Source organism: Capricornis sumatraensis, chromosome 3 (genome assembly GCF_032405125.1).
Source record: "Capricornis sumatraensis isolate serow.1 chromosome 3, serow.2, whole genome shotgun sequence".
NCBI lineage: Eukaryota > Metazoa > Chordata > Mammalia > Artiodactyla > Bovidae > Capricornis > Capricornis sumatraensis.
Genome location: NC_091071.1, coordinates 14,666,574 through 14,693,408, shown reverse-complemented (window position 1 = coordinate 14,693,408; position 26,835 = coordinate 14,666,574). Strand labels below are relative to the sequence as shown.

Below are 26,835 nucleotides of genomic sequence, written 5' to 3'. Positions count from 1 at the left end.
ATGAGCTGTTTGGGGATGGCCTTTGCAGTTGTGCTGTTCCTGACTGGTGAGTGGGGGTCCTCGGGGCTGTGAGAAGCCTTCTGTGGGTTGGGGGAGCGGTGGTCTCTGCCTGGTAGGGCAGGCAGGAGGAGCTGAAGGAAAAGGAGAGGACTCCTGTCCAGTCTGGTGTGGTGGGAGGAATGGCCTGGAATCTGGGGAGGGGCAAGAGCTGGGCAGAGCTGAGGGACGTGGGTTCACGGGTTATGCTTGGGTGGAAGGTGAGCTGCTCTCCAGGTTGCCCATGGCTTCTCTCTCCCTTCCTTTCCTGGGGGCCCTGGGGTGGGTGCTGGGAGTGAGGGGCGTCTGCCCCAGGGCCCCTGGGAGGGGAGGCCACACCATCCACAAGAGATGGGAAGACTTTAGTTTAGACAGCACTTCCTTGGTCCTGCACATCTCCTGAGTCTTTCCAGCTTCTCTTGAGAAATGGGAAGGTCTGGCTGCTCTGGGTACCAGAGTCTGGGAATGGATGCTGCCTTTACCCCCTGGGGCTCAGACCCGCCCACTTCACTCTTTGATGTCACCTGCCTGGCCCCTGAGGCATCTGGGTCTGAGTCTCTTGGTATCCTCTACCTGTCAGATCACAGGGGCTGCTTCCAGACTAGGAATAAAATCAATCTTTGTGAGAAAGATGTTGGACGTGAGGTTCCCTTGCATGTGGACCCAGTAAGGACCAGCACCCTAAACATCTGGCCTCTGCCCAGAGCCCCAGGGTTCAGGTGTCTGGACCCTCCTTGTCACTGCCTGGCCTGATGCCTGGTCTCCTTAAAGCTTTCCTACTCTTGGGGTTGGAGTCAGCTCCTCCATCCAGAGACAACCAGGCTTCTAGGAGGGATGGAGAGGAAAGGTGATTGGTTGGGAGAGAAGGGATTGGGAAAAGCTCTTGAAATGTAAAGTGTCTTCCCCTGGGGCTTTCTAGCTTAGCCACTGGGATGAGTCAAGAATCGGGAGAGTGAGTTGGAATCCTGGTTGTGCCAGTGACCAGCTGTGTGGTTCAGAGTCAGTCAGTAAATGCTAAAGTCACCTGCTAAGGGCTGGGCACTGTTCCAGGCACCAAGACAAGGCAGGTGGAGCTGTCCTTGTCCTCCTAGAGCCTGGCACCAGGAACGAGGACACGGAGAATACAAAATGACAAGTAATAAATCGCAGAATTCCAAGTCTGTTTCCCAAGCCTAATGGGAAGATGCAGCAGGACAGTTTTAAGTGGGATGACCACACGCCCTAGTCGCCTGGAGCCAGTACCAATGTTCCTGGTGTAATTATTAATGGTGCCCCCTCCCCTCTTGGAAGGTCCAAGCTTAGACAATAAATTGTACGGTCACTTTATCTTTAAGGGATATTCCTGCTCTATCTAACCTATCAGGAGGTGACTGGCCTAATGTCAGACTGTGGGTGAGGGGCATTTCTCTGGATGGTTGCCCTCTGTATTGTGATTAGACTATTTTTAAGGGAGGAGGAGACATGGGAACCACACAGGTGGCAATAATAAGAATGCCTTTCTCCCGGGCAGACGGGGAATCAAGGCTGAGCGTGGTGGTTGTCATGACCCCGAGAAGTCAGGGGTTCAAAGGAGAAGGGGCTTCTCTGACTGTTCTCCCCACCTCCCCGTATTCCTCAGGCCTGGCTTCTTATCATGGATTCAACTTGGATGTGGAGGAGCCCCTGGTCTTCCGAGAGGACATAGCCAGCTTTGGCCAGAGCGTGGTCCAGTTTGACAGATCTAGGTAGGCCCCGCCCACTTTCCCCAACTCCACCCCCTTGGCCTGCAGGCTGGCATTCTGATTGCTACCACCTGGAGGAAGGGCAGCATGGGCTACAAACCTGTCCACCACACCTGCATGAGGCGGGCAAGGTTAGGGTCTGCTGTACCTGGCTTGCCCAGCCTCTAAGGATCTGTGCTGTATTCCTGGTGTATGAAGGAGTGTGACACTAAATAGCAAATAGGAAACACCAGGACAGCAGAGAGGGAGGGCCTGTAGAAGAAAGGGAGATAAAATCTTTTCTCCAAGAACAGGAGGGAGGCCTCATAATTTTATTTTGCATTGGGATCGGCAAATTATGTATCCACACTGCCTCCAGAAGGGCACATTCTTGGGTCCCAGAGACCAGGACCCAAGGAGTTGAAGTCACAGTGTGATGCAAGCATAACCAAAGTCTGGAAGCCACAGGAAGGGAGACATCAAACCCAGGAGAGAACTCTAGAAGGACTTCACGGAGGCAGTGGCACTGGCAATGACCCTGAGAGCACAGGAAGTTTCAGTTAGCCAAGACAGAGCACACAGAGGTCACTGAGTCCCAAATGTACATCCCTTCCTTCTCCCTCGACTGGCAGGCTGAGGACATGGAAGCAGACGTCAGGCCCTAGAGTTTTATTTTCTTTGTTTTGAAATATAACACAGAGATTGATATGCACGAATCTAGAAGGTCCAACTCAATAAATTTTTCACATATGTGTATCCAGGTAACAACCACCTAGAACAAGATGTAGAATCTCTCCAGCACTTCCCCCCACTGGCTTCCCTGGAGCCCCACACGACCACACAACCCCCAACAAATCCAACAGCTTCTGTCCCACTTACCATCAATTTGTGTTCAGGCCCTATTTTTTTCAAAAATGAAACTCTTGATTGTCTGCTGTTCACCAGTGCTTTAGTCCATGGGGTCGCAAAGAGTCGGACACAACTGAGTGACTTTCCAACCAAGTATATAATATATATTGGATGTCATTCTGATTGCTACAAAGCTACTGTTTTTCCTGGTTTCTGCTGAGTGATAATGAAAAGGTTGAGCTGACATGGAAGGAATGGGTTGGGGTAAAAAAAAAAAAAACCCTTGTAGGTCAATAGTTTAAGACTAAAAGTTTATTTACCCGATTGTGCCAGAAGACACCAAATGGCTACATCTCCAACCACCTGATTCAGTGTCATCCTCAAGTCTTAGACAAACAAGGATTTCAGGTTTCCATAAGGGAATGGTCCTCTAGAATGAATCTTTAAAGGCCAGTTCAGCAAATCTTGCATGGCTAATCAGTAAAATATATTAGTATTTGTCTAGTTCCCTCACCTGAATAGCGAGCTTGTTGGTAATGAGAACATTTTTCTCAATGAGAAATGAAAAAATTCTCCCCTCTCAAGGTGTTTTGCAAATAAACAGTTGCATTTATAAATGAATAGAAATTATATGAAGCAGTTTCTGATACAGCTGCTTTAAATTAAATTGGTTATCATATTTAAATTATCCAATTTGGGAATTTCCTTGTGGTCCAGTGGCTAAGACTTCATGCTCCCAGTGCAGGGGGCCCAGGTTCAATCCCTGATCAGGGAACTAGATCCCACATTGCTGCAGCAAAGACCCAGAGCAGCCAAATAAATAAATAAAATTGTAATTGTAAATAAATAAATAGTCCAATTAATTACAGAATTATCTATTGGCTTCAGAACATTTTTCCATTTAACTTGAGGTGACCTGTTTCTTGGAATAATGGCTCTCTCAGAATGAGGGCTCTTAGGAGACAAACTGCACTGACTTGTGGTTGGGAAATGCTATTTTTTGTTCTGAATAGTTTTATTCTGAGTGAATGTTAAAACACGCACACACAGTCTCCAAAACTATTTGCATATACAAATACACGTATATTTATATACGCACACATGTACCCAAACAGACAAACAGAAAGCCCAGCATGGCCTTTCAGCCTCCGTGGGTTAGACTCAGGCCCTGATTTTGAATAGCCTCACACAGGCCAAGGCCGAGGGCTCCCATCGTGAAATCTCACTTCCCCATGACACTTCTTCACCCAAAGCGCCCCGTGCCCCCACCCCTCCTGCGACTGTTTGTCCTGGTTGTACCTCCAGACTCGTGGTGGGAGCCCCCTTGGAGGTGGTCACAGTCAACAAAACAGGACGTTTGTACGACTGCATGCCTGCCACCCGTCGGTGTCAGCCCATCTCGCTAAACAGTGAGTGACTCGCCCCAGGGATTGGGTCCTTCAACCTCCTACACAGGACTGCCCCCTCCTCAGCCTCCAGTCCGGACTGTCCCCCCAAGTGAAGGTGTACCCATGGGTGTAACCCTGTGTGTCTGCCCTCTCAGCCCCCTCAGAGGCTGTGGACATGTCCCTGGGCCTGTCCCTGGCAGCCTCCACCCATCTCTCCCAGCTGTTGGTGAGTGTTTCTGGGTCTCTGGAGGGTCTTGAGGGAGAAAGAGGTTGATGGGGTTGGGGGAGAGGAGGCTGGGGCTGAGGGAAAAGGAGGGGGAGTGTTCTGGGGGCCCCTCACCCACACGGGCCTCTGCCCCCAGGCCTGCGGCCCGACCGTGCACAAAGCCTGTGGGGATAACATGTACATAAAAGGCACTTGCCTCCTGCTGGGCTCCCACCTGCAGGTCATCCGGACCATCCCCACCGCCCTACCAGGTAGGTCCCCCAGAGATGCCCAGTTCTGGGTGGAGCGAGTACTGGAACCACTCATGCGAGCAGAGCATGAAACTTGGGTCCCCACCTTCTGGGTCTTTGTTTTCCTGGGCCTCTTTTGCCCCAGGCCCCCTCCCAGAGGGCTCGGCAAGCTCAGCAGGGGCTGGGGGCACAGTCTTGCCCAACAGGAAGTGTAGTCACAGCAGGACCCCCTAAGCTGGGGAGCTGTGATGACTCTGACGGGGCAGGAAGGAGCCTCGGGGTGCTGCTGCAGGAAGCATGAGGGTCCCACATCAGCCAACAGGTGCTGGGGTGCCTCCTGGTTTCCAGAGGAAGGGTTTTGGGTGGTGAAAACATGAGGTGAGGACCATAGATCCAAGAATCCAAGAGGGAGGCAGTCCTGGGGCATTCTGCTAGTCTGCCAAGATACCCCCAAACTCACACTTCCCCTTACAAGGGCAGAAAAGGACCCGATCATGGCGAGTGTGAGGCACAGTTTTGCCAGCACTGATGTCTCCCGCAGAGAATGGTGCCTAAGTGGGCCCTGCAGCTGTCTCTCTCTCTGAGAGTCAGTCTTTTTTTTTTTTTCTTTCTTTCTTTCCTCTTTTTTTTTTTTTTGTTTTCTTTTTTAAAAATTTATGGCTGTGCTCAGTCTTCTTTGCTGCACACAGACTTTCTCTAGTTGTGATGAGCAGGGGCTACTCTAGCTGCAGTGGGAGGGCTTCTCACTGTGGGGGCTTCTCTTGTTTCAGAGCACGTGCTCTAGAGTGCACACGGGCTCAGTAGTTGCAGCTCCCAGGCTCTAGAGCGTAAGAGCTTCAGTAGTTGTGGTGTATGGGCTTAATTGCTCCGAGGCATGTGGAATCTTCCCAGACCAGGGATCGAACTCAAGTATCCTGTATTTCAAGGCAGATTCTTAACCATTGGGCCACCAGCGAAGTCCTCTGAGGGTCAGTCTTTACAAGTTCATCTTCTGTGTCCTTGGGCAAGTGGCTTCATTCCCTGGGCCTCAGTTTCCTCATTGGTAAAATGGAACTTAATAATTGAGGTGGTTATTGGGATTTAAAAGATTTAATATACATGTCTAAGTGCTTAGACTCCAGCCTGGCATGTGTATGTGATTGCCTTTATGGCTAATTTTCTAACTGAAGACTATCTGTTTGGACCAGGAGGAAGGCACAGAAAGGAGATAAACAACCCCGTGTGTGGCATCAAAGGAAACAATGGGCCCCCAGGGAGAGCCAGGGACTGCACAAGGCACATGTTTTGTTGTTGTTGTTTACTTATCTGTTTATTTATGGCTGTACTGGGTCTTCATTGCTACACAGGCTTTCTCTAGCTGCAGTGAGTAGGGGTCACTCTCTAGTTGTGGTGTGCGGGCTTCTCCCTGCAGTGACTTCTCTTGTTGCAGAGCACGGGCTGTAGAGCTTGGGCTCAGTAGCTGTGGCACACAGGCTTAGTTGCCCCACAGCATGTGGGTCTTACTGCCCTGACCAGGGATCAAACCCATGTTCCCTACATTGGCAGGCAGATTCTTAACCATTGGACCACCAGGGGAGTCCCAAGGCATGTGTTTTGGCCCAGAGGAAATACAAACCCAGACTTTGTGGGCTTTTAGCCAGAAGTGAAGCAGCAGCAGAAATAGCCCCCAGACAAACTTGTGAGAGCAGAGTCTACAGAGGGGACAGAGAGAGTAGCAAAGACTCTAGTGAGTCCCAGGCCCCACCGGGGATGTCTGTGCAGCAGGCCAGGAGAGGTAGCTTTGAACACTAAGTGGTAAATGTCTTCTCTTAGATGTTTCTGGGGCTCCTGAGGTGTGATGTCTGATGAAAATGGGACATACATGTGTAAAACTGGTGCAGACAAGGCAGGTTTGAATAGATACGGAAGGACTGTGCGCCAGGCAGTGCTGGGTACTGGGTGCTGGGTGTGCATCCCCTTCTAGGTCCTCATAAGATCCTCGTGGAGGCCAGGATGATCCCCGTTTTATAGATGAGAAGACTGAGGCTCAGAGAGATGAGTTTCCACTTTAGGAAGTGGCAAAGCCCAGAGCTTGAACCAACCTTGCCTGATTGGCTTGGTTCTTTTTCCAGAAGGCAATCAGCTACAGCCAGGTGCCTGCTGTGGGATACAATAAAAACAGCAAGAAACAGTAGTGACATTGCAAGGGCACTGGCCACAGGCCTGGTCTGAGAGAGCATGTGGAGAGGGAGGGTGATTTTGTCATGGAGCTAAAAAAGTGGGTATGAGCACAAGATGTGGTTACAGAGAACACCAGCTACCCAGCTTGGGAGCACCTGAGCACACACTCAGCCTGCCGTGTGGGTGGCTGGATTTCCTAGGAAGACTAGGAACCAGGGAGGAAAGTGACCTTCCATTCTTCCATTTCTTCTCAGCACTGGTGATACTGGTTGAGCAGGCAGGGGAGGGGAGGAGTGAGGAGCTGGGAGAAGGCATTTTTGCTTCAGTGACTTGAGGCCGGCTGCCACAGCTCAGCCTCACACCTCAACGTTGTGGTGGCCTGATCTCCCAGCACCCCGAGACCAATACAGGATGTGGGGTGCTGGTAGAGGCATCAGCTGGGTTTTGCACCGAGACCACAACCCCCTACGTAAGTCTGGGGACAGCCTGAAATGTCTTATTTCTTCATATGCATATGCTGTGTCTCTCTTCTACTGTGTGGACTCGCAAGGGCAGGAATGAGATTTTTTATAAAACTTTGGTCTTCAATCAGATTTCCCTAAAGACGGGCTCTGAGGCTCCCTTGAAAATATTCTCAGGAGCAACCCCCATGAGAGTATGAGGGAAGCAGGACTGAGTAGATGGACAGGGTAGACTGTGAGAGGCCTCAGTCGCCCCACCGGGAGCTTGGAGCATGGCTGGGTACAGGTTGCCCCCTGGAGCAGAAAGTGTAACCTTGGGCAAGACACCTCCCTTTTGAGTAGGGTGACACCTAGGGAGGAACTCCACTGGGAGCCATTGACAGCCAACTCCCTACAGCTGGGAATGAGCACGTCCATCCTGATGGGGGACAGGTCTTGGGAGCACACCTTAGCATCTGTTCCAGGTGTGTCCTTGGGCACAGAAAAATGCCTGGTATATGGTGATGATGGTGATAACAACTACCCCTTATGGGCTGCCAAGCCCTGTCTTAAGTACTTTATGTATGTATTCATTCCTTTTTCAAATTGGAGTAGAACTCCTTTACATTGTTGTTAGTTTCCGCTGTACTACAAAGTGAGTCGGTTACATGTAATCATATATCCCCTCCCTCCTGCGCCTCCCTCCCGCTCCCCCATCCCACCCCTCTAGGTCACTGAGCGGAGCTCCCTGTACTGTCTAGGACACAGCATGGGAAGGAGAGGGTGGGACGAATGGAGGGAGGAGCGCTGACATACTCATTGTTTTCATCCTTGCGAAAATCTTGTGTGGGCGGCCAGGTGGCTACATGGTAAAGAATCCATCTGCCAAGCAGGAGACAGGGTTTCGATCCTTGAGTCAGGAATGTCGCCTGGAGAAGGAAATGGCAATGTTTAAGTATCTTGCCTGAGAAATACCATGGACAGACAAGCCTGGTGGGCTACATTCAGTCCGTAGGATCACAAAGAGTTGGACACAACTGAAGTGACTTAGCGCGCGTGAGCGAGCGTGCGCACACACACACACACACACACACACACGCACGCAGGCCACAGCATCCCTGACATGTGTAATCAGTAAAAATTTGTTGACTAACAGAGTGAGGAGCCCACCCGGCCCCCATACTCTACTTCTTTCTCCCCTTCTGTAAGCCTTGTGGGAGGCGGGGAGAAACAGGGACTCTGCTAAAGGGAAAGGGGCTGAGACAGCAAATTTGGACCTCCTCTGTGGATAGTGTGGGGATTGGTCCCTGTGCCAAGAATGGCTCCCCGACTCTGTGGAGCAGAAAGGGTTTCTGGGCCCCAGGAAGTGGCTGGGACCCACACATGAATTTCTTTACTTTTGACTGAGCTGGGCCGTTGTTGCTGCACGCGGGCTCTCTCTAGCTGCAGCGAGCAGCGGCTTCTCTTCATTGTGGTGTGCGGGCTTCTCACTGCAGTGGTTTTTCTTGTTGCAGAGCACAGGCCCTAGGGCACATGGGCTTAGTAGCTGTGGTGCACGCTTAGATGCCCCGAGGCATATGGAATCTTCCCGGATCGGGAATCAAACTCATGTCCCCTGTATTGGCAGGCAGGATTCTTAGCCACCGGACGACCAGGGAAGTCCCTTCAAACATGCGTTTCTGATTCCTCTCTCCCTCTGGGCAGAGTGTCCAAATCAAGAGATGGACATCGCCTTCTTGATTGATGGCTCCGGCAGCATTGACCAAACCAACTTTAAACGGATGAAGAACTTTGTCAGAGCTGTGATGGACCTGTTCAAGCGCACCAACACGCAGGTGAAGACTAGGCCCTCTGAGGCCTGGGGAGTGGGATGGGGGAGGGTCTACCTCTGGGAAGGTCAACTTGGGAGGCTGCCGGGCATCACTGGGGGCTGGATCAATAGGCCTGTGCCTTGAGGAAGCTAGAGTCCAAGGTCAAGTCATGGTTCCCATGCAGGGCCAATTGGAGACCTGACCTGGGAGGAGGTTTCCCCATCACATTTACTATGTCCCCATGCGCCACAGGAAATAGGTTTTTGCTATTTAAATACATTGAAAGGAATATAAAATAATTTTGCTGTGAAATTTGACTGAAGGTAACTTGGCCAAATAATTGATGATTTCTTTATCATGTTTTCCATATAACTCATGATTTCTTTATCTTATTATTTTATTTCCCAGTAACCAGTGTGTGTGTATATATATGTGTGTGTGTGTGTATAAATTCTCGTTGCCCCTCTGTCCTTGGGATTTCCCAGGCAAGAATACTAGAGTGGGTTACCATTCCCTCTCCAGGGGGTCTTCCCAACCTAGGGATCAAACCCAAGTCTCCTGAGTCTCCTGCTTTGGCAGGTGGATTCTTTACCACTGAGCCACCTAGGAAGTCCATAAATTCTTGAGAAACAAGGAAATATAGACTTCAAATTGATTTTGTATATTATAAAAATTTTTTAAATCTAAATTTAACAAATATGGTATTTGGCAAGGTTATTCTTTGTAAACCATGAAAGAAGCAATATTTAGCTTTGATTTTCCAGTTTTCTTTTTCTGGGTTTCAGTATATACTTGTCAGGCCTCAAAATCATGTGGAACATGGTTTGTAAGTGCAAAATTATTCCAAAATTTAAAGCTTACTAAAAACACACACACACACACACACAAAAACAACTCCTGAACACCAGGGCCCTTTTCTTGGCCTTCACAGTTCTCGCTGATGCAATATTCAAACCTTATGAAGACCCACTTCACCTTCAACCAATTTCGGACCATCCGGAGCTCTCGGAGCCTGGTGGATCCCATCGCCCAGCTGAATGGTCTGACATTCACAGCCACCGGTATCCTGAGAGTGGTGTAAGCTCCGACCCCTGCTACCTGCAGATAAAATGCTTCCCTGCCACTGTCTAGTGCTGGGCCGAGGATCTGGAGAAAGGGCTCACGGGGAAGCGAGGGGGCCACAGGCAGAGTCTTCCTGGAGTGTTTCTGGTCCCCTCACTGGTTGCAATCCCCTGAGCCAGGACGAGGGTCAGACTTCTTTCCCCTTTGCCTGGCTTTGGATTGGCTGGACTCGGAGCCCACTTGGGTTTGCTTCTCGGTTCCCATCCTGGCTCCCGGCTTGCTACCTGGGTCACCGTTGGTGTAATCGGCTTTTTCTAAGTCTTGGAAAACTGTCAAATGAGGATAAATTCACAACTTGGTTGGAAGGATTAAACGAGATAACATGAGCACAGTGCTTCTGCCCAAGAAGTCCGAGATAACGGCTGTGGATTTTAATTAAAAAAAAAAAAAATGCAGCTCCTCTTTACCTCCCTGGAAGGGACTCAGGAATTATTGCCAAGTGTCTTCTTTGTGCTTTTCTCCCCACTCAGCTCCTTTCTCTTCCCCATCCCTCATCCATTCTCACTCTCTACATACTACCACGTGCCTGCCCAATACTGGAGGCCAGGTGGCCCAGGACGAAAATGGCTTAGGTGCTGGGGCCAGTAATTTTTGTCAGTAATGTTATGAAGCCATGACTTAACATGCCTGAGTCTCAGGGTACCAAGCCTCCCCAGTCTCTCCAGAGGAGCTTCTAGTCCTGCAAATGATTGCTTCCCAGAATCTCAGTAGAGTTACCCCCTCTTTCTTCCTTGACAGGAGAGAACTATTTCACAGTAAGAATGGGGCCCGTAAGAGTGCCAGGAAAATCATCATTGTCATCACAGACGGGGAGAAATTTAAAGACCCCCTGAAATACACCGACGTCATCCCCGAGGCAGAGAAAGCCAACATCATCCGTTACGCTATTGGGGTGCGTCCTTTGCTCCTGGCTCCCCCAGACTCAGCCTTCACCTCCCCCAGGTAGAAGGGCTGGCGGGCCCCTCCTCCTCATGTGCCTCTCTGCCGCAGGTGGGAGATGCTTTCCAGGCACCCGCTGCCAGGCAGGAGTTGAACATCATTGGCTCCATGCCTTCGGAGGACCACGTGTTCAAGGTGGACAACTTTGCAGCACTCAGCAGCATCCTAAAGCGGCTTCAGGAGAAGATCTTTGCAGTTGAGGGTAAATGGGGAGTGAGTTTGGGTGTCGGAACTGAAAGAGCCAAGATCCAGTTGTCCCCCACAGTCCCCAGGATCTGTCCCTACTCGTGTTGTTGTTGTTCAGTAGTTCCATCGTGTCTGACTCTTTGTGACCCCATGGACTGCAGCACTCCAGGCTTGCCTGTCCTTCACTGTCTCCCGGAGCTTGCTCAAACTCATGTCCAGTGAGTCGGTGATGCCATGCAACCATCTCATCCTCTGTCACCCCCTTCTCCTCCCACCTTCAATCTTTCCCAGCATCAGGGTCTTTTCCAATGAGTCGGCTCTTCACATAGGTGGCCAAAGTGCTGGAGCTTCAGCATCAGTCCTTCCAGTGCACATTCAGGGTTGATTTCCTTTAGGATTGACTGGTTCGATCTCCTTGCAGTCCAAGAGTCCTCTTTCTGGATCCCTACTCTAGCTCGCCCCAAATCGTTACCCAGAACTCAAGCCCCAAACCACATTCTCCTCTCTCTGCTCTGAATCCTCACCGTCTCTAGGTCTCTGGGAGCCTGAATGACCCATTTCCCCCACAGGAACGCAGTCGGGGACAAGTAGCTCCTTCCAGCATGAGATGTCTCAAGAAGGCTTCAGTTCCATCCTCACAATGGTGGGTGGAGTGTGTGCTTGATTAAGAGTCTCAGGCACCAGCCTGGGGCTGGGAGCCGGGACTCAATAAATAAGAAAGCAGACTCAACCCTCAAGCTCACTGTCTAGTCTGGGAGAGACACGCAGGCAGTGAATATAGGTGCTAGAAGCACAGCAGAGAATGGGATAGCTGAGGTCCCTGCTTTCCTGGAATGTGTAACTAGTGGGAGGGGATGATAAAAGACAAAGAAATGAAAGACTTTCAGATGGTACTAAGCACTGCTGTAGAAGAAGAGAGGTGATCAGAGGAGGGCTAAGGAATAACCAGAGGCTGAATGATGAGCAAGGGTGAGGCCTGGAAATATCTAGGGAGAAATTGCTCCAGGTAGAGGAAACAGCAGGTGCAAAGGTCCTGAGGCAGGAATGGGGTTCCTACGCTAGAGTGAGAGAAGGGCCAGTGCAGCCGGAGCCGGGGGAGCTAGGGGCAGCATGGAGAGAGAGCTGGAGAGTTGAGAAAGACCAGACCACAAAGACCGGAGAAGTGACGATCAGTTCAGTTCAAAATAATGATAGAGACAGACAGTGGTCTGAAAGGAAGTACATGTTCAAAATATTCAGAAGGATATTATCCAGAATAATTTTTATTGATATATTTATTTGGCTGCACCAGGTCTCAGCTGTGGCAGGTAGGATCTCATTCCCTGACCAGGGTATGAACCCTGGCTCCCTGCATTTGGAGTGCAGAGTCTTAGCTCCTGGACCACCAGGGAAGCCCCTTACCCAGAATAATTTTGAGGGCAATTGAGGGGGACCGAGAAATGGAACAAGGTTTGTCATAAGTTAACCAGTGATGCTAGGTCACGGGTACTAATGGGTTCATTACACTTTCCTTTTGACTTTTGTATATGTCATAAATTAGCCATAATCAAGAGTTTGAAAAGGCAATAAACAAAATATTCAGAGGAGGAAATGCCTAGCACTTTCTGAGGGAGCCAGGAACATCTCACAGATGTAACTTTGAGGTCGACTCCTCCAGAGAGAGGAGGTGAGTCCCAGAAAAAGGAGAGAGAAGTGTCCAGGTCAGAGGGTTGGTGTGTTCTGGAATACCGGGTAACTCCATAGACTTGATTGCGAAGGATACTAAATGCCACCCTCGGGGGTTTGATGACAGGAAGTCACTTTGGTTTGCCAGCAGGGTAGTGGCCTCACATTTGGGTTTAAAAAGCCCAGCTCTGGACAGTAGATGAAGCAGAGGAGAACAAGCGAGGAGGCAGGAAGGACAGTGGGTGAGAGGCGCTGGGGTGACTCTGGCAGTGGCAGTGGGGATGGACTGAGAGATGTAGGAGTCAGGGACACGAGGCTGCTGCTGAGAGCTAGAAATGACAAGAGAGACTTCCAGATGAGTGGCGGAGTCAGCGGCAGGCATTTCTTCAGAATAGGCTGTCTTCTTCCCACCTGCTCACCCTGGAATCCTTTCTTTTCTCCCAGGATGGACCAGTTCTGGGGGCTGTGGGGAGCTTCAGCTGGTCTGGAGGTGCTTTCCTGTACCCCCAAAATAAGACCCCCACCTTCATCAACATGTCCCAGGAGCACGTGGACATGAGGGACTCTTACCTGGGTGAGACAAGGCTGTGGTTGGGGGCTGGGCAGGAGATGGGCTGCCTGGGAAGGACAGGGGCCTGGGGCTGGGGGATGAGGGGACAGGGGTGGGGAAGCCTCGGTGCTGACCCTGGCCCCTTCAGGTTACTCCACAGAGCTGGCCCTTTGGAAGGGGGTCCAGAGCCTGATCCTGGGGGCCCCCCGCCATCAGCACACCGGGAAGGTGGTCCTCTTCACCCAGGTGTCCGGGCAATGGAGGCCGAAGGCTGAAGTCACAGGGACCCAGGTTGAGTGTGGAGGGGGTCTCCAGGGGTAGAGAAGGAGGAGAGGAAGGGGGTGCAGGGCCTCTGGGGGAGGTGTTGGTGTCTGGGGAGAGGCGGGACCTGGCCCAGGGGGCGTGTTCCTGGGAGAGGGCAGACAGGATGACTCCCAACTCTGCCCTCCAGATCGGCTCCTACTTCGGGGCCTCCCTCTGCTCCGTGGACGTGAATGGAGATAGTAGCTCTGACCTGGTCCTCATCGGGGCCCCTCATTTCTACGAGCAGACCCAGGGGGGCCAGGTGTCCGTGTGCCCCTTTCCCCGGGGGGTGAGTAGCTGGTGAGACCCGGGCTGGGTGGGGTCTGGCTGTGGGTGAGCCCTGACACCATTCTCGTTCTGCAGAGGACTAAGTGGAAGTGTGATGCTGTCCTGCGAGGGGAGCCGGGCCACCCCTGGGGCCGCTTTGGGGCAGCCCTGACCATGCTGGGGGATGTGAATGGGGACAGGCTGGTGGATGTGGCCATTGGGGCCCCGGGAGAGCAGGAGAACCGGGGTGCTGTCTACCTGTTCCACGGAACCTCAGAACTGGGCATCAGCCCCTCCCACAGCCAGGTGAGGCCCCCCCCCCAGCCTTCACCTCCTTTCCCGTGTCTTAGGTTCACCTGATGCCACCTCCTGTCCCAGTCTCAGCAGTGACCATTCCCCTGCTCCTTTTAGTGGTTTACTTCCCTGAATTGCTCCTGGCCCAGCTAAGCGCAAATGCTCTCTCTTCTCTCCTTTGACTCCAAACAGACTTCAAACTGGGTGGGCAGCTTAGTGGTTAAGAGATCACAGGCCCCAGGTCAAACGCCTGACCAGCCCTGTGGTCTGTGTGGCTTTATGCAAGTGACTGACTTAGCCTCTGTGAACCTTGATTTCCTTCTGTGAAACATAAAAGGATGAGCAAATTCCATTGACTTCTTGTAAAGATAACTCGAGGACAGCACGAAGCTGTCCATTCCTCCAATATTTATGAATGAACGTACAGAGGATGAGTAAATGAATGATGCTCTCTTCATGATGCTTTGATTTTGTCATTAATTTACATCCTCAATGTCCTCATTGGACCAAAAGTGCTCCCATCTCTGTCTGGGGACCCTGGGGACCTCATTTTGTTTGCTCTCCACTCTTCTCTTCCTTTTTTTAAAATTTTATTTATTATTATTATTTTATTTTTTGGCTGTGCCCTGTGACATGTGGGATCTTAGTTCCCCACCCAGGGATCAAACCTGTGCCCCCTTCACTGGAAGTATGGAATCTTAATCACTGGACCACCAGGAATGTCCCCTCCCTTCTCTTCAACTACTCTATTCAGTGTCCTTTCCAAATTTTCCTTCTCAAACCTTTCCCATCCCCTTCCCCTGACTTGCACTTTTTTTTTCTCTCTCCGGCCAGCGGATCGCAGGCTCCCAGCTCTCCCTGGGGCTCCAGTATTTCGGGCATTCACTGAGTGGGGGTCAGGACCTCACGCAGGATGGACTGGTGGATCTTGCTGTGGGGGCCCGGGGGCACGCACTACTGCTCAGGTGACAACCCCCCCCCCCCAACTTGCCTGCCCCTTGTGTCTGATTCACCAAGCTGCCCCCTCCCTCGTTTTCCCTGCCGGAGGCCAGAAGCCGGTCCTCAGCCCCTCATGCACCCTCAGGAGCCTGCCAGTGCTGAAGGTGAACGTGACTATGAAATTCACACCCCCGGAGGTGACAAAGGCTGTGTATCAGTGCTGGGATGAGCTGACCACCACCGTGGAAGCTGGGCAAGCCACAGTCTGTCTCACCATCCACAAAAGCTCACAGAATCACCTAGGTGAGCTTCCTCCTGGTAGACCAGACCCTTACCTCCCAGAGGCACCCTACCCAGCCCTCTCCTCAGGGCCAAATGGAGCCAGGAACCCAGATCTCACCTCCACGTCCACCCAACTGCCCTTCTCCCTTCCTCTTCCCACACCCAGGCCTTTAGATTCCTTCTCCAGGATTCATGGGAGGTCTGCCCTCTTTTCCACCTTCCCAGAGGACAAGGCTTCTCCATCCCACCCTCTTTGAGCTGTGTCCACAGCTATTCTTGCTCCCTCCCACCCACTCTGCGCCAGGTGTAGTTACCTTGATTGGTCCTGAACACAGTTCACCACTCCTCACCCGCTCCCATGTTGTATTTATAAAGACTAAAACTCTTGCCCACTGTGACCCCGATGATTTGGCCCCTCTGCCTCTCCAGCCTCCCTTACTCCAAGCACTCCCCCTCCTTTTTTTTTCTGGCCACACCAAGGGTCTTGCTAGATCTTAGTTCTCTGATCAGGGGTCAAACTCCTGGCCCCCGGCAGTGAAAGCATGGAGTCTAGCCACTGGTCTGCAAGGGAATTCCATCCATACACTTAAAATTTTTTAACTTATATTTGGCTGTGCTGGGTCTTCCTTGCTGCGTGGGTTTTTCTCTAGCTGCAGTGTAGAGGCTTTTCTTGGTGTGGAACATAGGCTTTAGGGCGCAAGGGCTTCCGAAATTGTAGCAAATGAGGTCAGTTGCTCCAAAGCATGTGAGATCTTCCAAGATCAGGGATCAAACCTGTGTGTCCTGCATTGACAGGCAGATTCTTCACCACTAATCTACCCAGGAAGCCCTCCTCAGTATAATTTTTAATTAATGTACCAGCCTCCCTCTCCCTTCTGGTCTTAGCCACTGTTCCCCAGATATGGGATTTTCCCCTCCCCACTTTTCACCTGACCCCTGCTCATCCTCTAGGTTAGAGCTCAGACAAGGTCCAACCAGGAAGGCATCTCTGATCGCCAGATCTGAGTTAGCAAGCCCACTCTGGTACCACTGAGGCTCTGGCCCTTGCAGGGATCACGCTGCGATGTTATGTCCTTCATGCTGATCTCCATTTCTAGGCTGCGAGCTCAGGAGGGCAGGGACCATATTTCTCCATCTTCTCCACCTGTATCCCAGCACCTGGTACAGTTCGTGGCCCACAGAAAGTGCTCAGTGAATCTCCATTGCATAAAAAAATGAAAACAGAACCTTCGCGTTTCTCTCACTTTTCATCTTCCGTCCCTTCTGCTTCAGGTGACGTCCAAAGCTCTGTCACATACGATCTGGCGTTGGATCCAGGTCGGCTGATTTCTCGTGCTGTTTTTGATGAGACCAAGAACTGGACTTTGACTCGAAGAAAAACCCTGGGGCTGGGAGAGCACTGTGACTCCATGAAGCTGCTTTTACCAGTGAGGACTGTGGGTTCTGGGAGAGGGAGGAAGGAGCCCAGGGCCAGCCTCTGACACCTCCACTCCCTCCTGAATGAGGCAGGAAAGGCGGGGAGTCTGGGGCAGGAGAGGAGAAAGTTGAGGCTGGGGGATCGGGTTTCCACGGTGTGGATGTGGTGGGGGAGAAATCCCACTGGGGTAGCCGGTAAGGAGGAGGAGAGCAGATTCTTTAAAGCCGCTTCTTCTCCAGGACTGTGTGGAGGACATAGTGAACCCCATTATCCTGCGACTCAACTTCTCCCTGGTTGGGGAACCCATCGCCTCATCTCAGAACCTCCGCCCCGTGCTGGCTGTGGGCTCCCAGGACCTCTTCACGGCCTCCGTGAGTCTTCCTAGAAAGTCCCAGGGACGTGCTGACTCTTGCTGTGTCTCTGTGTGCTGAAGAATCTAGGCTGGCTCCCAGGTGCCCACGAAACCACATCACATCTAACATGCTTCCGCCCCATTCTCACAGCCTGGCCCAGCTTGGAGCCCTACCCACACCTCAGCTGATTATCCACTTTGCCCCAACATAAACTCTCTGGTTCTCATTCTGCAGACCCTTCGAACTTTTTCTTTTATTTTTTTAAATCCACATTTTAATTTATTTATCAAATTTTTTTTATTTTGACTGTGTCACTTGGCCCATGGGATCTTGGTTCCCTGACCAGGGATCAAAACTGCACCCCCTGCAGTAGAGTACAGAATCTTTTTTTTTTTTTGAGGTATAGTTGAATTGGGCTTCCCAGGTGGCTCTAGTGGTAAAGAACCTGCTTGCCAGTGCAGGAGATGTAGAAGACGAGGGTTCAGTCCCTGGGTTGAGAAGATCCCTTGGAGGGGGGCAAGACAACCCACTCCAATATTCTTGCCTGGAGAATCCCATGGTCAGAGGAGCCTGGAGGGCCACAGTCCATGGGGTCACAAAGGGTGTGACACGACTGAAGTGTCTTAGCACGCACACACACACACAGTAGAATTACAATGTTGTGTTAATTTCTGCTGTATAGCAAAGCGACTCAGTTATACCTACATGGACATGTTTTTCATTTTCTTTTCCACTATGGTTTATCACAGGATATTGAGTATAGTTCCCTGTGCTATGCAGTAGGACTTTGGTGTTTATCCATTCTGTATATACCAATTTGCATCTGTTAATCCCAAACTCCCAATGCAACCCTCTCCTTTCTCTCCCCCTTGGCAACTACCAGTCTGTTCTCTATAATCTTGATTCTGTTTCTGTCTCGTAGATAGGTTCATTCGGGTCATATTTTAAACCCCACATATAAGTGATATCAGGTGGTGTCTGTCTTTTTCTGAGTGACTTCACGACCGTCTCTAGTCAGATGCAACTTTTTAAATTGGAGGATAATTGCTTTCCAGTGTTGTGTTGATCTCTGCTGTATAACATGAATCAGCTATAAATATACATATATCCCCTCTCTCTTGAGCCTTCTTCCAGCCCTCCCATCCCACCCCTCTAGGTCATCACAGGGCAACAGAGAACCAAGCTGAGCCCCCTGTGTTATCTAACAGGAGGCATGGAGTCTTGACCATTAGACTGCGGGGGAAGTCCCCCAGCTTTTCTCATTTCTACCTCTATGTCTTTGTCCATGTTGTCTGTCTTTCTTTTTCATGTTGCAGTTCCTTTCTGTTTTCAACAGGAGGCCCTGTCAAGTGACTACAGGTACCTGTAATTGCTCATAGTGTTCCTAGTAAGGGCAGCATAATAAACAGCTGAAGACATGGTTTGGCATTGATTTCTATATCTTTCCTGCATGTCATATTTCTTATTTGGAAAAACATCTTCTCTCCACCTCAAAGATCTCCTCTCATCCCCAGAGCCCCAGTCTTATCTCCTTCTCTTTTGAAAACCACTGCTCAGCACCTGTCACTTCTTCTCTGGCCTCCTACTGTGTCATGGTGATACCCGGCCAAATACCATGTGACTGGACTGATAGCCATCTGCCTCCACTTCTGTGGACCCCTCGGGGATTGTAGGTTCCTTGAATGTAAGCACCACCATGTCTGATTCACCTGCAGTTGCCACCTTCCAAGTGCAGAACTTGTCTCATTAGCGACTGTTAATAATGTGTGCTGAATGCTTGTTCCAGTTGAATTTGACTCCTCAACTAAACGTTACGTTCTTTGAAGCCAAGGATCTTGTCTTCTCTTTCTCTTATGTTCTAACTGCCCCTCTCGCATTGTCTGCCCCACCTCCTTGCCAGAGTCTAGGACAGTGAGTGCTAGGACAGCGTCTGGCACAGGGTGGGCGCTCAGTGATGCTCAGTGTTGACGGGTGTTCCTAATGAGACTGGGGATGGATTGAGACACGGATGGGAAGAGAATGTACTTTTTGCTGCAGCTCCCCTTTGAGAAGAACTGTGGGCAAGATCACCTTTGTGAAGGGGACCTCAGTGTCAGCCTGAGCTTCTCAGGGTGAGTGAGCTCTGTCTCCTTTCATAGCCATACACTAAAGCTTTGGAGGCTCCCATCCTCATGGGATGGGAAGTCCCTGTGTTTCCCTTTGCCTCTCCTTCTAACAAAGAGGTGCTTTTGATTGGATGGTCATCAGCAGGTAGCTCATGCGTTCCCACAGCCCTGCCCCGACTCCTGATACAATTCCAGCCTATTTCCTTGGAGTCTCTCTCCCAATCTTGTCCTTCCTTGTTCAGGCTGGAGACCCTGGTGGTGGGGAGCTCCCTGGAGCTCAATGTGACAGTGATGGTGTCCAATGAGGGCGAGGATTCCTATGGCACGGTGATCAGCTTCTACTACCCAGCGGGGCTGTCCTATCGACGCACGTTAGCAATCCAGGTAAACAGCTCCCTCGGGCTTCAGTGGCTGGGACCTCTCTCCTGCTGCTCCGGGTTATAATAGGTTCCTTTCATTTTTTCTATGATGAAATATACAACACACACCAAGAGAGAAGTGCACAGGGCATATGTATAGTTTAATAACAAAATATTAAGCAAAAATCTATGCAATTAACATCTAGATGAAGAAATAAAGCACTCCAAAGGGTTTTTTTAAATAATAATAAATTTAAAAGATGGGGAGGATTTTCCTGGTGGTCCAGTGGTTAAGACTCTGCACTGCCAGTGCGGGGGCAGGGGATCAATCCCTGGTCGGGGAACTAAGATCCTACATCCCGCGTGGCAAAGTCCAAAGATGAATAAAGAGCAAAAGAAAGAAAAGAAAAGAAATAAAACACTTCTAGCACCTCCAGAAGCCCTTTATATAACTTTCCTCATCCTAACCTCATACTCTCTGCAAAGGTAATCACTATTCTGCCTTGTAATACTCAATTCCCTGTATTTTTTTTTACCACCCATAAATATATCCCTAGATTATGCTGTTGAGTTTTGCCAATATTTGAACTTCATATAAATGGAAACGTGTTCAGTTCAGTTCAGTCACTCAGTCGTATCCGACTCTTTGCAACCCCATGGACTGCAGCACACCAGGCTTCCCTGTCCATCACCAACTCCTAGAGCTTGCTCAAACTCATGTCCATTGAGTCAGTAATGCCATCCAACCATCCTCTTCTCCTCCTGCCTTCAATCTTTCCCAGCATCAAAGTCTTTTCCAATGAGTCAGTTCTTCACATCAGATGGCCAAGGTATTGGAGCTTCAGCATCAGTCCTTCCAATGAATATTAAGGACTGATTTCCTTTAAGATTAACTAGTTTGATCTCCTTGCAGTACAAGGGACTCTCAAGAGTCTTCTCTAACACCACAGTTTAAAAGCATCAATACTTCAGCACTCCACTTCCTTTATGGTCCAACTCTTACATCCATACATGACTACTGGAAAAAGAATAGCTTTGACTATATGGACCTTTGTCAGCAAAACAACGTCTCTGCTTTTTAATATGCTGTCTAGGTTGGTCATAGCTTTTCTTCCAAGGAACAAGTGTCTTTTAATTTCATGGCTGCATCACCATCTGCAGTGATTTTGGAGCCCAAGAAAATAAAGTCTGTCACTGTTTCCCTTGTTTCCCCTTCTGTTTGCCATGAAGTAATGGGATCAAATGCCATGATCTTTTTTTTTTGAATGTTGAGTTTTAAGCCAGCCTTTTCATTCTCCTCTTTCATTTTCAAGAGGCTCCTCGCTTTCTGCCGTGAGGAAACATCTTGTATGTTCCTTTTTTCTAAAACTTTTAAAGTACTGTTGATTTACAATCTTATATCAATTTCAGGTGTACAAGATAACAATTCAGTATTTTATAGATTACATTCAATTTGAAATTGTTATAAAACACTGCTTATATTCCCTGTGCTACATAATATATCCTTGCATCTTATTTATTTTATAAACAGTAGTCTGCACCTCTGACACCTGATCTGTTTGCTCCTCCCTTCATTCTTCTCCCCACTGGTGACCACGCTTGTTCTCTACATCTCAGTCACTGCAGCGTGTCTGACTCTGTGACCCCGTGACCCCGTGGACTGCAGCACACCAGGCTTCTCTGTCCTCCACTATCTCTGGAAGTTTGCTCACATTCATGTCTGTTGAGTTGGTGATGCTGTCTAACCATCTCATCCTCTTCTACCCCCTTCTGCTTTCCCAGCATCAGGGTCTTTTCCAAATGAGTCGGCTTGTCATATCAGGTGCCCCAAGTATTGGAGCTTCAGCATCAGTCCTTCCAGTGAATATTCAGGGTTGATTTCCTCTAGCATTAACTGGCTTTCCTTCCCTAGATGGTCTTAATTTGATTGTGGTTGATTTTTATCAAACTTTTCCTTTGTATTTAGTATTTTATATGTGTATCATGTTTAAGAAGTACTTCCTTACTCTATGGTTATAAAGACCTTCCCCTCTGTTATCTTCTAAGAGATTTATAATTTGCCTTTTACATTTAAGTCTTTCATTCAGTTGGGATTTATTCTAATGTATGGAGTGAGGTAGGGATCCAGTGTTTGCTTGTTCATGTGTTTGCTTGTTTTGTATGGGCCAGTTTTCCCAGAACCATTTACTGAGAGCTTCCCTTACGGCTTTGCAATGCCACCACTGTTTTGCATCAAGCCTGTATATGCATATGGCTAAGTTTTTAAAAATTCCTTCTCCTCTGAAGCAACCTGCTCAGCGTCCCCTGCGCCTGGCATGTGAGGCAGCGCCCACCGGAAACGAGGGCCTGAAGAGCAGCAGCTGTAGCATCAACCACCCCATCTTCCGTGAGGGCATCATGGTCAGAGCTTCCCCCAATTCTCATTGCTCTTCTCCCTCTTCCTGACCCCCTTTCCTTCCCTCTCTCCACCACGGCCTCCCCCATCCTCAACCCTTCTTTCTTTCCCCTCAGGGCACCTTCATAGTCACATTTGATGTCTCCTACAAGGCCACCCTAGGAGATAGGTTTCATCTCAGAGCCAACATAAGCAGGTGAGCTCAGGCCAGGTAGGGTGTGTCCCTCTCTCTCCTGTTCCATGCTCTAGCTGGAGACTCTTCCTGGATACCTTCCCAACCAGGCACCCTTCTCTCCCTCCAGCGAAAATAATAAACCTACATCCAACAAGACTACCTCCCAGCTGGAGCTCCTGGTGAAATATGCTGTCTACACAGTGATCAGCAGGTACTTAATCCCTGTCCTCCCCTTGGACCTTCTTCCAAACCTAGTACCTCCTCCTGCAAGCCAGCCTGCACTTTTGAGGATGAGTATCTAAGCTAGCCCCTCTGATTTCTCACATGAGAATTCTTGTTGATCAGCCATGTACTTACAGCATAGCACCATAGCTTCCCTGGTGGCTCAGACGGTAAAGAATCTACCTGCAATGCACAAGACCTGGATTTGATCCCTGGGTTGGGAAGATCCCCTGGAGGAGGGAACAGCTACCCACTCCAGTAATCTTGCCTGGAGAATCTCATGGACAGAGGAGCCTGGTGGGATACGATCCATAGGGTCGAAAAGAGTCCAACACAGCTGAGCAATTAAGCACACCATGTCCCATAACTCTTTTTTTTTTTTTTTTACTGCTATATTTATTTGCTTTTTATTTCTTTTTGGCTGCACTGGGTCTTCACTGCTGCCTGCAGGCTTTCTCTAGTTTTGGACATCAGGGGCTACTCTCTAGATGCTGCGGCTTCTCTTGTTGCAGAGCACAGACAAATGGGCTTCAGTAGCTGACACACAGGGGCTCACAGGCCCTAGAGTGTGCAGGCTTCAGTCGTTGTACTTCACGAGCTCAAGAGGGCAGGCCCAATAATTGTGGTGCTTGGGTTTAGTTGCCCCAAAGCATATGGGATCATCCCAGACCAGGGATGTCCCTTGCGTGGGCAGGCAGATTCTTATCCACTGCACCACCATATCCCATAATTCTTGGTTCTCCTCTGATGAACTGACCTGCTGGTGGGACACACACACACCTTGCCACCCCTGTGCATCCTCTCTTCTCTCTCCAAGGTGCAGACTTCCTTTAACATGAAGCCAACTCTAGCCTTTGTGCCAAACACAAAGACACTGGACTGGATCTACTAGATTAAGAGCTGAGGCTTTTCTGAATACTCTGAAGTGGGGAGCTTGTCGCCAACAGGATATGGTCTGTCACCACACAGAGCAGAGAAAGGTCAGGTTTTCTCAAAACTCAGGGGAGAGCAGAGATGTGCGAAACTGTAGGGATGGTTTGTAAGAGCACAAGCCTCAGCAGGCCACAGGAAAGGCAGGTGAAGGGCTGCTGCTCTGGGCTCTGAAAATGGTGGAGGGAGCAGGGACGGGCCAGGCCGGAAGCAAGACAAAGAGCCTCACCTACCTGGCTAAACTCCAGAGACTTTAGAGTTGGCCATAAGCTTATAATATTGCCATGGGACAGAGTTTGCTGCTGCTGCTGATGTACCAATTTTTAGGGGAACTAGAGAGGGGGGTCAAGCAGTGTCATTGCCCTTCCAAACTCTATGTGTGAATTTCCCCTTCTGTCCATGGGAAAGCACTAAAACTCACAATAAGAGCTTACTTTTATATACTTATGACATGCCAGGCCTTGTTTGAAGTACTTTACATGTATTTACATAATTTAACCCTTCTATTAGTGGCAATGTTAGTCGCTCAGTTATGTCCAACTCTTTGTGAGCCCCCAAGGACTGTAGCCCACCAGGCTCCTCTGTCCATGGAATTCTCCAGGCAAGAATACTGGAGCGGGTAGCCATTCCCTTCTCCAGGGGATCTTCCCAACCCAGGGGTCTTCTGCATTGCCAGCAGTTCCTTTACCATCTGAGCCACCAGGGAAGCCCAACCCTCCTACTAGGTCTAGGATACGGTTATTGTTATACCCCCCTTTTAAATATTTATTTGTTTGGCTGCACTGGGTCTTAGTTGTGACATGCAGGACCTTTCAGTTGCACTTGTGAGATCTAGTTCCCTGACTGAGGCTAAAGTTGAGGCTGCACAGGCCCGTGGGGACCATCACCGATCCCCTGGGTCACATGCTGGGCCCCTTCCCCAGCACGTGCAACCAAGGATGGTCCCCGGGCTGTTTTTCACCCATAAGCCCTCTCTCTCTCCAGGCAAGAAGAATCCACCAAGTACTTCAATTTTTCAGCTTCGGACCAGAAGAGCAGAAAAGAAGCTGAGCATCGATACCGCGTGAGAGGCCAGGGAGTATCCACGTCTGTCCCTACCGTGGGGATGTAGGGAGTAGGTGGGGGAAGGATGGAGAAGAGCTGGAAGCTGGAGTCAGGAAAGGGGTGGGACTAGGGATGCTCCAGGGACCACAGTCATGTTTTGTCTCTGTTTTCTGCAGGTGAATAACCTGAGTCAGCGTGAACTGGCCATCAGCGTTCATTTCTGGGTCCCCGTTCTGCTGAACGGTGTGGTCGTGTGGGATGTGGTGTTGGTGGCCCCTTCACAGGTGCCTGCCTGCCTTTCACCACTCCCCAGAGTCTGATCCCACAATGCCCATACCCTCCAACCAGCGGATCATCCTGTAGCTATTTCTCTCTTTCCCTAGAGTCTCCCCTGTGTGTCAGAGAGGGAACCTCCCCAGCAGCCGGACTTCCAGACCCAGATGCCAAGCAGTCTCGTGCTGGTGAGAAAGGTCCCACTGCAGGACCAGCTGGGCACTGGAGGCTCCCAGGAAATAGACTGCTTAGCTTCAGAGCCATGTTTATGTTCTCTGATGGTTTATCTATTCCCCATCCCCAAATCAGCTAGATTTCATTCTCTCTTGTGGTTCCTGCTTAAGTGAAGATCCTCTCCAACTTCACTCCTCTCCTGTTCCCAGGACTGCTCCATCGCTGACTGCCTGAGGTTCCGCTGTGACATCCCTTCCTTCGGCGTCCAGGAGGAGCTTGACTTCATCCTGAAGGGCAACCTCAGCTTTGGCTGGGCCAGCCAGGTACATCCTTCCTTGACTCAGATGGGGCTTGAAGTGTCTGTGCCCCCCTCAAGCCAGGGTGTTTCTCTATCCCTGAGCTGCCTGCATGCCCCCCTACCCCCTATAAAGCTAGTTCCCAGATCTCCCCTTTTCTTTTGCAGTTGCTGCAGAAGAAGACGTTGGTCGTGAGTATGGCTGAAGTCACATTCAACAGATCTGTGTACACCCAGATTTCAGGACAGGAGGCATTTTTGAGAGCCCAGGTAGTGACCGTGTGGTAGGCAGTGGCCGGGCTGGTCAGGGAGCTCTGGATGCTAAATCTGTGATGCTGAGTGGTTGGGGGGCGGGGAAGGGCTTGCAAGTTTGGAGAGAGGAAGAATGGATGGAGGCCCCTGGATGGGACAATCGTCCCTAAGCCCATGAGAGCTTCTGTATGTCACCTCTTGAGGCAGAGCCTGATGAAAGAAGGAAGGGAGTTAAGGACTGGGAAACTGAAGAACTTCCCTGGTGGTCCAGTGGTTAAAACTCCACACTTCCAATGCAAGGATGCAGTGGGAGAGGGTTCAGTCCCTGGTCGGGGAGCTAAGATTCCCACATGCTGTATGATGCAGTCAAAAAAAAAGAAAAGGGAATGTGGGAGGCCTGATACTTTCTGACCCTGAAATCCCCAAATCAGGTAGAGATGGTGCTAGAAGAGTATGAGGTCTACAGCCCCATGCCCCTCCTTGTGAGCAGCTCCATGGGAGGACTGCTGCTCCTGGCCCTCATCACAGCCTTACTGTACAAGGTGAGTGTTTTCATCCCACTCCTGAGACCACCAGCATCCGGCCCTGCCCTCCCACAGACAGGATCATACAGAGGGAAGAACTCAGACAATGGAGTCAGGCTCTTACTCCTTGTTTAATGTCAGGCAAGTTGCCCAACCTCTCTGAGCCTGTTTCCTAATTTTTGAAATGATAATAATGCCTATATCACAGAATGGCTGAAACAACACAGACATGAGGCCAGCATATGCAGAATCTATGAATGATGTGTACAGATCAGAGCTCGGCACACAGCAAACACTCAATCGGTGGTGGCTGTTGTTCACATAAGTATCCTAACACACAAATACAAGGCTACTTAGTTCCCTTCTGTCTCAGCTTCCTCCTACTCCCAACTTCCCATTCTGCCCTCTTATCCAGATTTTCTGATTTATTTCCCTTCATAGTGTGGCTTCTTCAAACGTCAGTACAAAGAAATGATGGATAACAAGCCTGAAGACACTGCTGCATTCAATGGGGAAGATATCCACAGTGAGGCTCCAGATCCACTTCTGTCCGAATAATCCACTTTCCCATTTATTTCTATTCCCATTGGCTGACCTTGGCTTCACCTACCAATCTGCAGGGACAGGCCCGAACAGCTTACCAGGTACCAAGTCATCTTCCCAAGGGGTCAAAAGATTTTTGTGTTTTCCCATATCCACCAGACTTCTTCAGTGATGACCCACTTTTCACAGAAGTGGGCATGATGCCAGTATGAATTCTCTTATGTATAAGAACTGTCACATTAAATGAGGATGCTTATATGATAACTATGCTGTAAGGAAGAGCTCTAATTCAGGAACCTCAGTGCTGTTCTGCAGCCCATGGGGTTGCTAAGAGTCGGACACGACTGAGTGACTTCACTTTCACTTTTCACTTTCGTGCATTGGAGA

At 50.0% G+C, this 26,835-nt stretch overlaps 1 protein-coding gene across 1 annotated transcript; it reads left to right on the top strand.

The window, feature by feature from the left end:
- Window positions 1-26,463, top strand: ITGAD (integrin subunit alpha D). Its single transcript, XM_068968254.1, has 30 exons — window positions 1-46; window positions 1,655-1,760; window positions 3,891-3,994; window positions 4,129-4,199; window positions 4,336-4,450; window positions 8,734-8,864; window positions 9,772-9,917; window positions 10,701-10,854; window positions 10,953-11,103; window positions 11,657-11,730; window positions 13,197-13,326; window positions 13,451-13,593; window positions 13,754-13,894; window positions 13,969-14,178; window positions 15,001-15,131; window positions 15,251-15,408; window positions 16,660-16,814; window positions 17,044-17,175; window positions 19,195-19,268; window positions 19,505-19,646; window positions 21,908-22,021; window positions 22,133-22,212; window positions 22,319-22,402; window positions 24,328-24,406; window positions 24,564-24,671; window positions 24,771-24,848; window positions 25,044-25,157; window positions 25,298-25,399; window positions 25,813-25,923; window positions 26,347-26,463. Exons 1-30 carry the CDS (start codon window positions 1-3, stop codon window positions 26,461-26,463), a joined length of 3,501 nt encoding a protein of 1,166 aa, XP_068824355.1.
- Window positions 26,464-26,835: the final 372 nt, after the last annotated feature.